Source organism: Apis cerana, linkage group LG5, assembly GCF_029169275.1.
Source record: "Apis cerana isolate GH-2021 linkage group LG5, AcerK_1.0, whole genome shotgun sequence".
NCBI lineage: Eukaryota > Metazoa > Arthropoda > Insecta > Hymenoptera > Apidae > Apis > Apis cerana.
Window position 1 is genome coordinate 8,003,452 of NC_083856.1, and position 16,803 is coordinate 8,020,254.

Below are 16,803 nucleotides of genomic sequence, written 5' to 3' on the forward strand. Positions count from 1 at the left end.
CTTTAAAAACAAAAAAAAAAGAAGCTATAAAATTTTTCAATCGTATCAAATTTGCAAAAAAATTCGATGATCGCATATATGGACGTATGGATTAAATTCCAAATCCTCCATTTCTCTTTTTCTCTCTCTCTCTCTCCCTCTACTATTTTTTATTTAATATTTTTTTTTTTATTAAATATTTTAAAAGTAACGAGCATTGGTTTTACAACACATCTCGTCGTATCGAACACTCGTCCCTACCTACACCTGTCAAATTTTTGAAACGCCGCGCCGCCCCGATAGTTTATTGCGAATGATCGGTGGTGTTTTCACACGTTTCGTTGCCTGGCATTCCAATCAGCAGATTGTGGAGCTTTGATTTTGTAACGGCTCGTAATCGAATTCAATTTACACGTTGGCCGTCCGATTTGAAAGTGTAATGTAATATTTTAGAAGGGAGGTGGGGGAGGAGGATGTCTCTGTTTTTGAACGAGACGTAGCCACGTAGAATCGGCTAATGGGAATTGGCGGTCGCGTTCCAAAAACAACGCGTCCCCCGTCCCTCCCGATCATAAAGCTACGTCGAAACGCAGAAATTTCTACATTGTTACCTACGCACAAATTGGATGGATTCTGAGAAGAGGAGGAGGCGAGCGAAATTGACGGGGGATGCCACTAAATGGCCATGATGCTAAACAGAAGTTCCGCCAGCGAACTTCTCCCTTAAACGTTCCGTGGAAATCGCGTAAATTTTATCGCGAGAATATTTCACTCGAAATTGGTTACTTATTTTCCGGATTTTTTTTACGTAGCTGAAACTAACGTACAACTAACATACACAACAATGTATCGAAATTTCGTTATTAAAATTTACTTTAAGAAAATAGAGGATACGATGCTATCGAATCATCTTTTTGCTTCATATCGGTTGCCAGATTATGAACGAGTCTATGAATAATATCTACATTTTTTCTTTTTTCCTGGAAAAAAACGCTCTTCCAAGAATCGTATCTGCCGCTTGTCCGGAGTTTGAGATAGGTCAGTGAGACGATTGAGAATTACCTTTTTCTTTGCACGACTGTCGAGAGCCGGAAGAAGCTATCGAGATAAAGCGTTCTTAAGCGTTCTGCGCCTCTAACGATCCTTCACTCATCGGAGCGGAAGTTAGTTCTATTTTCGGAATTGTTAAAGGTTTAAAAATTTTCTTCCAATCTCAATCCAGTTTCGAGATATATTGTAGAATAAAATACGTTTAAAAATATGTTTCTGTGAAAGTTTACTGCTCTAGGAATTATCTCGCGCTCGTTCTCTTTGCTCGTTGACCCCAACGATTTCCAACTTAAACGCACACACGGCACCACAACTCGGAATCGTCGTCTCCTTTGCGTGCAGCGCGAAACGACGCAGTAAAAACGTAACAGCAGCCCCGAAGTACCGTAAAGCTGTGACCGTACGGCGCATTTCGTAACGATACTACGATAAAAGGAAGCCGGCCAACCTCGAGCCAACCTTCCTCGAGCCTGTTTTCCCTTCGTTGAACAAGCTGTTTCCGATACCGCCAACTCATTCCATGTTTTTCATCGCCTCTATTGAAATTCCTAGATCGGAATTCTCAACTGGCTATAATTATAATCGTGACGTAAAGTGCGATGCGAGTATTGGCTAAGAAAGAGGAAATTTTTCTTTCATCCTTCGAAAGACACTTTCACATTTTTTTCTGCAACAAAGAATAATCGTTATCGTTTCTAAAATTTCATTCAGTTTCAGTTTCATCGAGAGTTGAAAGAACGCAGCTATTACAATTAAATTCTCGAACTCAATTTGCAGAGATTTGCAATTTTCTTCCGTTGTTGTATATCCGAGAGAACAAATCGAAAAGACCCAAAATTTCGAAGAGAAATTTTTCTCATTTTTCCGCTATCAGAACATGCCATCCCTCTGTTTCCAATCAGTTCGTTCTCTCCAACGATTTATCGCGAATCGTCTGCCACCGCGTATCCAATAAACACACGACTGAATCCCGCGTTCGACTTTACGAGGGGCTTTCGATTTACGCGTACCGAGAAACGAAGATCGCGTAAAAGTGCAAAGGAATTGGCGGGGAGTCTACGACGACTCCGTCGAAGATATCTTAATTGCCGGTTTTGCTTATTATTCCCGGCATTCGTCGGTAGCCAGGGGTCAACGTTGGCTATGGGAGTTCAGAGCCATAGATCACGAGGAAAGGTCGGCTTCGTGTCGACTCTGTTCCCCGTCTCTTTTCCACCGAATCCTTCTTTCTTTCTCTCTCTCTTCCTTTCCACCACGTCTTCAAAACTTCCTCTTTACGCTCACTTTCACAGAAGCTTGGCCTGTCGTTTACGATCGGCTTCGTAGTTTCGTTTTTCCCATGCTGTAGAGAGATCGACAAGCGAACGTCCGTGACCGTCGACTTTAATAGCAATCCCTTCCAGAACCGACTTTCGCAGAGTATCCGGCGATTAGTGTTTAATTGGCCGGCTTGTTTTTAATTCGAGCGGGTCGCGTGCGTGAGACGTAATCGCGTCACAGGCTGATCCTAATCGGATAGGGTTGGCCGATGCCTGTTGTGCGGAAGATAGATCTTCTTTCTCGTTGTAAACCCTTTAAATCCTGGGTATTTCGATGGCAGTACGAGATGGTTTTGATGGATCGATTAAATATTCCGCTGACGTACTTGATTCGTGAAACGAACATTTGTGAATGGAGATGAATCGAGCGAAATGTGTTTTATTTTTGATCGCGTCATTGTGTCCTTCCAGGAAGGGATCAATTAGTTTGGAACGAATTGCGATATCATTCTTCCCGAAACATTTATCAAAGACAATGTATCTGCATTGTGAAAATGCAGGAAAATTCCTGTTAAAACAATCCCTTTAAATTCGAATTCCTTAAGTTCTCGCTTTTATTTCGAAATCTCAACGAAATCAGTGAAAAAATCCGATCAAGGATCAAAAGATTTCCTCCTTCTTCACCCTATATTCCTTGGCGAGCCACCAACCCCCCTTTACGAATCACCTCGCGGGCCATTCGTTACGCGCTCGCTGAGAGGTCTCGGTTGATAACGCTGCTCCCCTTTCCCTCCCCCCATCGTTGCAAAATGCTATCCGACCTGCTACGGAAAGAGAGAAAGTGGAAAGGTCCCTGTAAACTCGGGGTCCAGTTTAGTATCCGTAGCTTCGGTATATCCACTCGATCTCACTTGGTCCACATCCATCCCTTTTGCCCTGGCCTCCCCCCTGGGTGGGTCTCCAGCCACATCCGATTCCCCTTTTCTCGTCGTTCTTTCCGTCCGTTCGGCCTATCCTTCTCCTCCCCCTCCTCTCGTCTCCTCCCTTCCTCCAGCGTCGTCCCTTGCGCGCTGACCATCAATCAAGCTTGTCAATTTGTAATGGCGATTCTCTGTGTCCATCTCGGGAGAGCGGTCCAGACACCCCAGCCCACGCTCTCTTCCCTTCTTCCGTCGTCTCGTCCCCTCTGCCCCCTCCGCCCTGCCCGGCGCGGCGTTCGATCTCCGCGCCACTCTATATCTGGCCAACTCGTCGAGGAGGATGGGGGATGGAGAGAAGGAGATTCCTCTCCTCTCTCTCTCTCTCCCTCTCTTCTTCCACGCTCCTCCATCCCTATCCCTCTCTCGTTTCCTCCTCGACGGTGGCTGGACACCAGCCCGCTGGTAAACGTTCCCGCTGCCACTGATGGGATATCGGTAGATGGAGAAAAAGAGAAAGAGCCTCCCTCCTCCCCCTCGTCGTCGTCGTCGTCCGAGCGTTTCCACTCCCTACCCCACCTCCCCTGGCCCTGCCTCGTGGTCCACCTCGTAGTGCGCTAAATAAAATGGATGTCCTGGGGTCGGGAATCGGGAGAAATTGCGAACACCCCGTACGTCACCCGCACCCACACCCACACCTTCTCCTCCCCCTGGGAACGTCATCGAAAGCGCCGACGTCGACTACTACGGCGTCGACTTCACTTTGGATTTGAATCGCGAGGGGGAGGCAAAAGAGGGGGTTGTCGAGAGTTTTGTTTGTAAGTTTCTGTTTGCTTTGTTTTCTCCCCCGTGAATGGGGGCGCGATTCGTCGGTTTAGAGAGATCGCGGTCAATTCGAGATGGTTTTATTTCCGCGGCTGGTAATCATAAGGGGTTAGGCTCTTTTTTATTTTTATTTCGTTTTAGGAGATTATTGGATATATATATATATACATACATACGTATTTTCAATGAAATCTACGAACCGTAATCCTCCTCTTCGAGATTGAAAGCTCTTGAATGTCTTGCGAGCAAATTTACGATCCGAATAAAATCTATAACGAGCTATCGATGATCTCTCTCGTTGGTAATTTGCAAAAAATTGCGTAAATCTTGAAATTCAGTCGGCGTCTCTTCTTCCCTCCCCGAGAATATTCCGACAAATTGCTATTCGTTGCACCCTTCACCGTGTCGCGTAACATATTCTTTGACGAATAAGTAGCCGTATTTCACTCCGTTTCTGGCCTATGGAGAACAATCTTGGGGACAATTGGGAAAAAGAAAGAGAGAGAGAAAGAGAGAGTACGATTCTCGTCCTTTCTAGCTATAGCCTTCTCGGCTATATAAGATTTTTTCTTCTTCTTCTTTTTTTTTTTTCTCTCTGCGTTTCGTGTCACGTAGACGTGATATAGAGTTACTTAGAGAGCCGATCCCTCGCACATTACGGCCCCAATGTTTGAAAGGTGGCGTGGATACGGCTTCTTATACGACATAGATCATACGTTAATTGAAATGGGGTGCACGGGCGCCAGTCGTCGAATACAAACGACCGACTTATAGAAATGTTATTATTTGCTCGGGGATCGAGCGGAACTGGGACACGGCCGGCTTACTTGCGGGAAATTGCATCCGGCTGTATTAAAGTCTCGATCAACGCGCGCGATTTTCAGTGGTTAGAACGTAATATTGAGCCGACGGGGGTTAACCGGTCGCGAATGTTATTCGATGGTCGAAGAATTCGATTGCAAATTCATTTTTCCACGATCCGCAGCATGATGAGGAACAATTTCTCTCTTTTTCTTCTTTCGCACACAATTTCCACAATTGTTTCTTAGATATATTTATACGTATCAAAAAGAAAAAAATCGATGTCCCTTTCATTTCTCGATAGAAAAGAAAAGATCGCAAGTGCGATATTTTTTCTCGACGATTTCCCTAGACAATCGTCCCTTTACTTTTTTATTCATTTATTTATTTATTTTTCAACTCAATATCGAAGTATCTTCATAAATCGTCGATCAATTTAGAATCACCTCCCTTCGTTTGTACCACGACGAAACGCGACTAATTTCCTCCCGGCGAAATCCGTTCCCATGTAAACGAGCCAAGAGGTCCATTTCGTTACCGGTTACGTATGTACGTGTACCATAAACCGACCCGCTGGGGTGACTCCTCGAGCACGGAAATGAAGTCTTGGACGGTCACGATCGCTATGAAAAGATAAGGTCCGAGTTCTCCGGGTTCTAGCTGGACACCGCCCACCCTTCGTCCATCCCCTTTTCCATTCGCCTTCACCCTCCTTCTCCTCCTCCTCCTCCTCCTCTTCTCCCCATTCTCGTCTCCTCCAACTAGATTTTTCATGCCGTGGATCGCGTCCGGTGTATCAACTCCCTCCCCCCTCTCCCCTGCTCTCCGTCCAGCGGACTATCGCGTATCGCAGGAGGGGTGGACCTATCTTATCGGCGTGGCCATAATAGCCTGTTCTATCTCATCTCGAGTCTCGTTGACCGTTTACCCTCTAGACCACTTTCGCCATCAAGCCTCCATCCGCGGTAATGGTGAGCAGGAAGAAACCTGGCTCGCTTCGACAGACAGGGGAGGGGGTGGGGGAGGAATGATATCGCGGAAACGCATCGACGCCCGTTCCGAGCCGGCTGTTAAGTCGGCTCCTATCGCGCAATCGGGGTGCTTTTCGATACCGACCCGTCGTGAAAGGTATTTTTCCTTTTCTACTCTTTTTCTTTCTTTCTTTCTTCTTCTTCTTCTTCTTCTTCTTCGTCGCTTGATTCATTCAAAGTTTGAATTTCGTCGAAGGACGTTCGTTATCGTTAAAATTTTTCTGTATGAAAAGCTGCTGAAAGAATTTTATTTTCGATGGAAAATAAATTTCTATATTCTCGCTTGTCGTCGTAAAAATTCGTAAGAATTTATACCAAGAGTTTTGTAAAAATCCTGATACTTGTTCGATTATTTCAAGCAACGTTATTAAATCGATCGAGTTAACTCGAGTTTTTCGAAAATTATTTTTAAAAATGTACATGTTCCGTGTATTACTTTAATTCGAATCGTTCGTGGATAATAAATTTTAAATAGTTCGACGTTAACAACGGATCAGAGAATTGCATCAGAAAATTCGATCCAAGACTTTTGACCACCTACTCGTGTACGCTTAGGAGATTGCTTACAATTAGTCAAAGAGCGAGACGAATGTGAGTAATAGCGTATCACGAGGCAAGAAAGTCGAACGTCGAACCCAAAGTTCAACTCGTGGCGTAGTTATTTCTACGACATTTAAACGACCAGCCAGCCACCGTTCGGCTTTATTTATGCCCGTCGTAAGGAGAGACACTTCCGACGTTTGTGGCTCTCATAACCTCCCTTTTATTGACACTGTTAAGAATGCTCTGTGTAATACAGCGGACTCGGATGCCCCTGACCAAGACTGTTGCATCCGCTCGCCTCGTTAAAATCCACCTTTTACGCGCATTATTATTTCAATGCTCGTACCAGCTCGGCTCGGCACGATCGATGCAATTGAAAGGAAATCGCGACGACGCTTGATTCTCGAGACGCGTTGATTAATTGACCAAGGTGGCGAGTGATGCTTCTTTCTCTTTGCTGACGTCCACTTTGATTCCCCACGGGACACGTAATAAATATTCAGAGGGGGATGCAATGCCTTCGATCGACGTTAAAAGCTGCTTTTCGAGGGAGCTTTCGATACGTATCATTCGTGGAATCCTAGTAAAACATTATTATCGATGAGAATTTTTCCAAGAATTTTTCTTCATTTTTTTCTTTCTTTTTTGACACATTTTCATAAAATTATATATACATACAATTCTACAATTTTATCGGGCTATAAATTAATAGAAATTTATGAAACGAATATTATATGTCAATAACGAAAGTAATCGACAAACGAGTGATCTATACCTCCAAGTTTGTTTTTCTTTTAACGTTCGAATAAAGTAAAACTAACGCGCCGTCTCAAACGTCTCCCTAAGCGCTCTTTAACTTCGCTTTCCGCATAAACCGTTTTCCCATAAACATAAAACGACGTCCCACCAGCCGAAGTATCCCCTAAAAACACTCTCAAAATCCAACTTAACCGATCCTTCCTAACAATTTTCCATTCCCCGATCCTCAACTGTCTCTTGTTGCCCATCCACATTTGATTTCTCAATAGGGCCAAAAATTGCCGAGAAACAATCGTCTAATCCCGATTTCGAATTCGAGGCCGGGAGGATCCGTTCCACGTGGATCGTCGTGCACATGTCGACCCGCGTCGACCCGTACAATCCCCCGGAGAGAGCGGCAAAACAACGCGAACGTCAGGTTTCTCTAAGGAGGGCCGTGGTCCTCCTTAATTATCATAATTTATAGCCAATCGGTTAATTAAAATATCTAAATACCGTATAAGAGGCCGTATAAGATACGATAATATATATCCGTGGCAGCAGTCTTGGTCCTCCTCCCGCCCTCGTCCCGTCTCGTCTCGTTCCGTCCCGTCTCGTCTCGTTTCGTACCTTATAAATATTAAATGTTTTATGGACCTGGCAATACTCGTCCCCTCCCACCCGCTTTCTCTCTCTCTCTCTCTCTCTCTTTCTCCGCCGATGCTTGGCCATTCGTTCCATCATTAATTATTTATCGCGTCAACTAAGAAGGAGCCAGTCAGCCGCGAGCGCCTCTTCGGGTTTTATCGAATCGCCGCGAAGGATTTCAGCTGATCTCTCCCGATCCGTCGATAGAAATTTATGTGGAGTCTTGGTTGAGGGTGGAGAGAGAGAGAGAGAGAGAGGGTGAGAAGGTTGGACGAGGGTTGAAGGGAAAGGAGGAGAAAAAAAAGGAGGAGGAAAGGAGGATGGAAGTTGAAGAACTGGGTTAAAATATGCCAACGCTCGAGTCTTGAGGGGGAGGGGGGTAAATTAATTTCGGCTTGTCACGGGGAGGACATCCATAAATGCAGTAGCTTCTTTGATACCGTATTTCGTGTATACCCGTTTATACGCTCTCTTTGTTGTTTCTGTATGTATATATATCTTTCTCTGTCTCTCTTGCTCGCTGGCTTGGAGATTGTTCTGCAACTTGCACGACAAAAATCTGCCTCGTAACGCTGGTTGCTTTTGCATTTGTAAATAAGTACTTCGTTGAACGTTGCTCCCGGCGAATCGATATCGCTTTCGTAGATATCGGATGTAAGAAAAAAAAAAAGAAACGACTTGAGCGATTAAAACGAGAGTAACCATCCAATCGTATTAGATCAATTCGAAATCTGTTTCAGATTATTATATGTCCGAATTCTTCACAATTTTTCACAAAAATCAATAATGTTAATTCAAGATATTAGTCAAAGTTGTACCAACAATTTTTCCTTTCCTCTCTCCAAATTTTTGAAACAGCCAAGAATTTTCGTTATCATCGTTTCAATCTCACCACAATTGAGGCGGCAATTTCGAAAGGCAGACGATGAATTTTCCCATTCCCCACACATTTTCTTCCAGAGATTCGATCACTCGGCCGCATCTTCGATGCAACGGAGCAACCCTCGGTCGATGTCCACGGTTGGATATCCTCGAGCCACGAGCGTAGAAAAGTAGCCCGAAACGGTGGTGGGGCGGGGTGCAGGTTAGGAAAGGGAAGTTGCTTGCTGGAGACAGCGGAAGAAAAATAGCGGAAGTCATCGACCTCCAAGGGGCTATATATCAGAGGGTCGCGGAGGAGGATCGTGTGCGCCCTTGTTTGTGTGTGCCTCTTCTCCGCTCCTCTCGCGTGTACACGTGGAAACGTTTGTTGTACATACGAGGAGAGAACGAGCGGTGAAGTTGAAATCGACGAAAACGGGAGGAGGGGGAGAGGAAATCGAAGCGAAGAACGAGAAGTGGAGGAGAGGGAGGATGAATGGAGGAGAATCTAGGATAGTGGTGCAAACGTTTCATCATCCGCACGAAGGATCGCGATGACCCAAGTTCGCCGTTGTTCTCCCCGGATTCCGGTTCCCCCGGATTTATCTTAAATGAGACTCCCTCGAGGCTTAACTCGGCTTGGCAAGCCGACCGCCTTGTACTCGCGCTGGGGTATATTTCTGATTGATTAAATTCCTGCAATTACGTCGTGTCGTATATCACACCCCGGAGAGATTGTTTCAAGTCCTGCCGGGTAGTATGGTCTCGCCTTGCAAGGGTATATATTCGTTGTGTCTTCGAATCGAGAGAGGTTAATCCTTAGATCAATATCTAAAATATCGTATTCGAGTTTAAGTTGATAACAAACGTGATTAAAAGATCTTTGACAATTAAATACCAATTTTTGTATTTTTCGCCTTTAAAATCAAATACTTTTCCAAAGATATCCTACAATGAACAAGTATTAACACTCTGCGCGCATATAACGAAATATTTTAAGATTTATATCGCATATAAAAATTTCCAAATTTTCAAAGTTCTCGATAGAAAAATCTTGATCGGATAGAGATACGCACGATCTTACATCCTTTGTCACTTTATGTATGTAGTGACCGGCTTGCCAAAAGCATCGTAAATTAGTTGTGACAATACTGATGTAAAGCGACGGCCGCGACGATGTCGACCAGTTTCCGGAATCGTTTCCATTAGCCGTTTTAATCATACCATTTACGGATTCGTAGCGCGGACCGACAATGGCGCGGAGCCGTCGATTCGGTGGAAATTCATTGTGGAATCGTCACAATACACACCGGCCTCCGTGACACCGATATTATTCTCTCCTCGGCCGACGACGTTATCTTCGATCGCCGTCGAAACGAACAATGCTAGGAAACCGGCAGACGACGCGGCGAGAGAAAAACGGAGAATGCGTGAGCGCGAAAGGAACGAGAGCGAGAAAGAGAGAAGGAGAAAATAACGCGGAGGAGAAAGAATGTTAAAGGGAAAAGAAAAGAGAGAGAGAGCGTGTGTGTGGAAGAGAGCAGGCAGCAGGCGGATGAGTTATTAGATCCGGCGTATCCGGCGTATTGCGTCGCGGATGACCAATAGTTTCATCGAGGGATTGTTGAAGGTTCCGGACCACATTTCCGGTTTCCGCTCGACGAATCACCCTTCTTCTTCTTACTCGTGCCTCGACTCGACTCTCGGAATTTGCTTGGCCGTGAACGAACCAAGGCTAGAAACTGTGGGATCAAGCGCAGGAGCTCCCCCTGCTATCCACTAACCGTGACGATTCCCCTCGTCACGCTCTTCCTCGTTTCATCCCTCGAGGACTCGAGGGTAACACGATGGTAGTTACTATCCTCCTAGACTCTCCAGTTTCGAATTCTAGTTTCACCGTTTCTTCGAACGAATTCCGATCCGACGCTGTAATATAAATACTCTCGCTCTTTCCCCCTTCCTCTTTCATCCGCATTCTATTCTAAATATCCGAATGATCAATCCTGATAGAGAGGATACCTCTAGAAAGTCTCTGGCTAATCGATATCGTATCGAATAACGTGTGTATATCCAATAGTCCGGAGGATTTCTAACCACTCATGGTCCTTGCTCCCCCTAATTAAATCGTCAATTCCACTAAGGAGAAGGAGCGGAGTAGACGTAGGTCGAACTTTACGGGCTGCTTTAAATCTTGCCGGTAAACTTCGTTACAACGGTCGGCCACGAGCGTGAACTTCTCCCTGAGAACTGATGCTCGGTTACTTGGACCGCTCATATTTATCTGGTCCTCCTCGGCGTCCCTTCTTCCGCGGTTTTCGCACCGGCGAGAGAGAAGCCTTCCGGCCAACTACTCCTCTCCTCCTCTGAGAGGAGTCCTCGTGAGCCTCTCGAAACTCGCCGTGTCGCGTGGAACTAAGTTCGGAAGCTCGGTTTCGTTCACCCTCCTCCCCTCTCCCGTACCTTTCCCGCAAGGATTCCACGCTCGTCCAGGTTTGCACCCGGTCTCTCTAGGCCTTCGACCTCTTACCACGGTTCCGTAGTTCCGGATCTACGTCTGAAACGCAGCCAGCCATCCCAGCCGGTGTGGGCTGCAACCATAAGTTACTAATGTTGTTCCCGTGTTGGCGCGGGAGGGGCGAGCAAGGGCTACCCCTTCCCCCCAAAACCCACGCCCCCGCAAAACGGATTTCCAAGTTTTACCTCGTTTCCGTGGGGATTATCTTGCCGGGGTATAATAGATACGCTTTAGCGGGCTGCTCCAACGTGTCTTTCCGTGTTTTGCGGTTTGCTCGAGCCGGCTGATCAGAGAGGAGGGAAGTTTCGTAATGGGGGGATGAGTGCGTTGTGCTCGCGATGGGGTCGTTAATTAAATAAGCTGTGTGCTTTTTTATCGTTGTCGTGATCGACAAGGGTACAGGTCGGTGATGAATTTTAGAAAATTAATTCATTGGGACAGGGCAGAAGATGAAATCGATAAAGATTTGTCCCAACAATTCGGCGATATTTGTTTATCGTTCGAGGCAGTTTCTATTTTATTCTCATTGCTGGTATATTTTTCAATTATACACAACATAAAAATGAAACTGAACGAATCTTTAGATTGTCGTTTATATTTGTAAAAATTTGGATAAAATTTTTGAGTATGGTAAATTGTTTCTTCTGTTACGTTTCTCACTCTGTTTGTTAATGCAAAACTGAGACAAAACTGATCTTTTCAATTTCGTCGAATTTCATCGGCTAGAGATACCTATGGATGGCGAACCGTCTCATAAATTCCGTCAGTCGTTTCTGCATCCGCAGTGCATCGCATAATTTATCATCGATTATAACGATGCACAGTTTAACGCGTCCTTATTAATCAATTCGCTGGCTATTTATTACGCGACCGGCCAATTTGTAATCGTCGCTAATTCACCCATTATTCAATTCTATAAATCGCCTGCCCGTCAAGGAAACGGAGTATCGACACTTCCCTCCTCCTCGATATTTATCTAACGAGGAAGAACTAACTCTCGCGAACTATCGTTCTCCCCCATTCTCCGAGAAATTCTTTGCGATCACGGGAATTTCCAGAACTCTAATTCCCCGAATTCGTCTTCGCCCCGAACTCGAGAAAGTAAACTCGAAACTGATATTTTACCCGATTTGACTTGGCTCGGTTAAGAAACTTGTAAACGGAACGCGAATTTCACAGGTTGCGTTCAAATTTCTCTTCCGGATCGCGTTGACCCCTTAAACGACACCTCCAAGTTGCTCCCTGGCGCATCCTCGACATACTTTCTCGCCAGTTGCCGCGTCTGCAATTAACTTCCTCCTCCTTCCCCTTCTCCTTCCTCTCCTCCTTCTCCAAAATGAATGGCCGGCCACCACGGTATTGCGCTCGTAGCTTCGTGTGTCTTAACCCTCTTCGAGGAAGGTCGGAAAATCGCATCAGGAACAAGTTCACGGATTTACACGTCTCACCAACGCGTTACATCCAATTTTCCTCGTTACCCTTTCATCGCTAAACTTTGATTAAACGTTAATCTCGGCCGTGTGGAAAAGTATCGGTTGCAATCGTTAACTGCGAAATGCTCTGACGAGACTCGAAGATAAAAAGCGGTATTTAAGACTGCGATCATATCCCACGATGGTTCGTCTTCGTTCGTTAAACCGAGGAGAGATCTTTCTCTCTCTTTTTCGAGTTTTGCGAATCGTTCGAAGGTCCAGTCTAGATAAGAATCTGACGATCCAAAAGATATTATCGATCCTTTTGTTCTTGCCTCGACACTGGTCAATCCGAGAGAGAGAGGCGATTGTGTATAGGTTTAATCGTTGCGATATGGCGGGCTGGTGAGTTGTAGGGTGGCTCGTGAATTCGAACGATTGTGGATACAGGTGGATGCCGTGAGATATCGCGATTGTCCTTCCCTGTATCGTGCACGTTTGTTTGCCCATCTGTATTTTTGCGTTTGTGTCTCTCCCTTTTGTTTCTATTAAATTGCAATTATAATTGGTTGGAAAATTTTACTTTTCTTTCTTACAATCACAATTATTAATTAATAAAATCAAATCGATACAATCGTATCTTGTGTCACGTTCCATCGAAATCCCATCTGAGAAAAAAGATACAACTCAAACAGGGACGGAACATTGGAATCTACCTCTCGCATGAAGTCATTATCGACTACCTTTACGAGACAACGATCTACCACCAATCTCCTCGATCATAATCATCCTCACACGAGTACAGTACGATCGTTTTACAGCCTCTTACAGCCTCATCCACAGTCATCAGAGGACAACGAAGAATCGCTATATTACGATATTATCCATCAGTCCGACGGAGGACAAGATCCGCGAGGAAATAATTCGACCCGTCCGTGAAAAGAATCCCGCTTTCCACCAATCAACGGGAGCCTGGAACGATTATCGCGGGAAAGGAGGGAGGATAGGGGCCCACGAAACGATTCCTCCGTGTATCTTTCACGAGCTGCGCGGAATGCGGCCTCTCTAGCCGTTATAGCCGTCCAGATATCCCACTAACGAGGGACGCGCGCTTGTAGTGTGATTAAACCGCGCTATAACGCAGCGGGACGGCCGTGGGTCGACCGGCCGCAATATGGGAAATTAAGGAATCGGCCACGCGGGAGGCGTTCGAGGAAACCGCGGCGTGAACCGAGGGATGCGCGTGGACCGAGCCAGCCTCCAAGTTGTCTCTTCGCTCGCGTGCAAATTGCGTCGTTATAAGCGAATCTACCGTTCGATTATCTACCTCGCGAAATCGGGAATTACGCGCGTGTCGGCCATTGAAGGGAGAGAAGAAGAAGAAGAAGAAGAAGAAGAAGTGTGAAGAAGAAGGTATCTGGTGATGGAGATGCGAGTATTTTCTCATCGAGATTTTTCTTTCGTTCGTTGGAGCTTTTCAACGAGGAGGTGCGAATCACTTTGTGCGCGAATTCGGATCGAATATGCGCGATCTTTTTATATGGATAACACTTTTTTTTAAATTCTGTCGATCATTCAACATGTTTCACTTCTCCGCGGAAAATACGCGATGGAATAAAGAAACAGAGGCGGAATCGCGGTTGTCATCGTTTAAAAATTATTTGCATACCATTGTCGATGCCCCCTTCCTCCCCCTCGTCAATTCCTCGAGTTCCTTCGGAGGGGTTGAACGAACAAATCCCGCGAACAAATGGGAGGTATGGAATTCGCGGCAGAAAAACACGAGTCCGAGGAAACGGAAGAGCCGTGGGATGGATAAAGAGTAGGAGGAAGGGAGAGAGGGGCAGAAGAAACATTCGCAATAATTGTGATTTACGATAGGGTTGAGAACGAAGCAAACCGCGTTATGCAGAATTCGCTGTTCGTCGAATGGAAATACGGTGATAAACATTAATTATCGATTATTTATTCTTATTATCGTAACGAAAAATTCATGAGAAAAATATATATATATATATCCAAGCGAGTTAAATTATATTATTTGGAATATATTTATAATTTTAATTTCATTCCTCCCTTTCGAGATCGAGTAATTTAATTCAATTTAAAATTTCAAGCTGATTCAATTACTCCGAATTTATGATAATTATATGTAGTGATCCCAAGAAATTTCTTATCTCTTGTAATTACAATTTTATATTTTATTTTTCTTCTTTTTTTAAATCTTTCCAATCTTTCGAATCTACAATATCTCCGATGGAAAGGAGCCACGGAAGAAACAATTTCTCGCGAAATAAATCACGAGATATTTGAAATTACTTTCTCGCGCATCCATCCATCCATATTATCGCAATCTCTAGCACCTCATCCATACACACCGCCGCCATTTATCAACAGAGAGTGAACAATTACCCGCATTCTCAAAAGGACTTTTTTTTTTTTTTCTAGAAAACTCGATCCAACATCACCGATCTGTTAAAAGGTGTTCCGCGAGCAATAAATAACCATACACGTGCAATATCGAGAAATAAGCTTTAGATTCGGCGTAAAAAAGGATTAGAAGAGCGTTTGGCAATGGCTAAGATGACTCTCCTCTCTCTTTCTCTCTTTCTCTCTTGCTTTTCGTTCTTCTCGTATTGATGCCCGAGGGTAGGACGCAATCAGTGGCCTTGATTTATCGCGGCAATATACATTAAGATACCGACATTAAAACTAGGGGAGCCTCCCGTGGATTCCTGGCTCCATTACCGCTTACGAAAAGAGAGAGGAGCTGTCGTCGCCCGAAACGGTTTAGTCTATGCTGACGCACGAAGATTGAATCCCAGTTTCGATGTTTCCCCCTCCTCCCTCCTCTCCCCCGAATGAATCGTTGGCGTCGCATGTGCTTCCGATCCTCGTCCGTTTCCAGATATTAGAGACCCTGTGGAATGAATTTTCGTTACAGGAAGACCAATTCTATCTATGAAGGTGACATGAACGCGTCCATATGTAGTCGATATCACGAGCAATTTTTTACAATTTGTACTATATTATCTTTTGAAATATCGATTGATACCGACTATCCACCATTTAACACAGCTCGTTGGATCCTACTTCTTAAACGAAGATCACGCAAGAAGACGTTGAAATCAATCATTGTACCTTCGAAATTTAATTCGATTCTACATACTTCGACTTTCCTTATATATATATATCTTTCAAACAATAGCAACATCTATTCAGAAATATAATTTATCGAACAACCAAAAAAAAAAAAATTATATTTACACGCGCAATAATCTTCTATCAACTATCTATCTGCTCAAAAACAAAACTTTTCGAATTCTTCGAACGTATGCAACGTCTCTCGGCATACGATCTTCGACGAGCAACATTCGCTCGAAACGTCGTTCGATCTCGTCCAAGGACGAGAAGGCGGGACGAACTCGAACGATGTCACTCGAAGGGAACCGACGAGCTTTTCCAATACCACCCCGCCGATTACAGGACAGTGATCTAACCGTAGTAACGTGTAGTATTTCCGCCATTGTCTGCAGGTCCTAGCGGGGCGTACAGTCCCGACCCGACGATGGGCTACATGATGGACGGACAGGCGGCGAGCATGATGCACCGGCCGCCCGGTGATCCCACCTTCCACAATCAGTACCATTACCCAGAGTACTATGGACATCACTTATAAAGGTACGTGGGAAAAGTAGCTCGCGCCCCAACTTTCGGTTGTGCGAGGTCAGGATTGACCGCGAACGCGTTGCACAGGTCAACCCCCGTTGGCGGTTGATTTGATAATCGTGGCGATGACGATGGAAAGATTGATGGCCGGAAACGAAGATCGAACGGATGGCTAAATTGGTGAAAATGCGGGTTTCGGGGGAGAGGTTTGTCGAGTTCGTGATATCTCCTGATATTATCTGGAATTATCGCGCGATGAACTTGAACTTTATTATTATTATTCTACTATATTCTTGGATCCAATTTCGATCAGAAGGATTATTTCAATCTTGAAAATTTTGGAACGCGCATTTCGTTTGAAAATTCTCGTAAAAAAAGAAAGAGAGAAACGAAATGGATCCAATTATACCATACGTTACGATTAAGAAAAAAAAAAAGAAAAGAAAGAAACGGGAGCAAAGTCGGTCATAATACCGTGGAAATTACCGTGGTCAGTGTTCGAGACTTCCGGGTGGCGAACGATCGGTGGCAAGAAAATTACACCGAGTCGAAGGG

At 44.8% G+C, this 16,803-nt stretch overlaps 1 protein-coding gene across 6 annotated transcripts in view; it reads left to right on the forward strand.

The window, feature by feature from the left end:
• The window catches only part of LOC107994307 (homeobox protein homothorax), a 483,716-nt gene that overhangs the window by 458,933 nt on the left and 7,980 nt on the right, over window positions 1-16,803 (forward strand). For 4 of the 6 annotated variants that reach the window (XM_062074850.1, XM_062074848.1, XM_062074846.1 and 1 more), the window contains one exon: window positions 16,095-16,260. In XM_062074850.1, coding sequence (XP_061930834.1) covers window positions 16,095-16,258 — 164 coding nt within the window. In that variant the 3' untranslated portion in view covers window positions 16,259-16,260. The remainder of the gene's footprint in view (window positions 1-16,094; window positions 16,261-16,803) is intronic. The other 2 variants (XM_062074849.1, XM_062074847.1) reach the window with 1 other exon arrangement.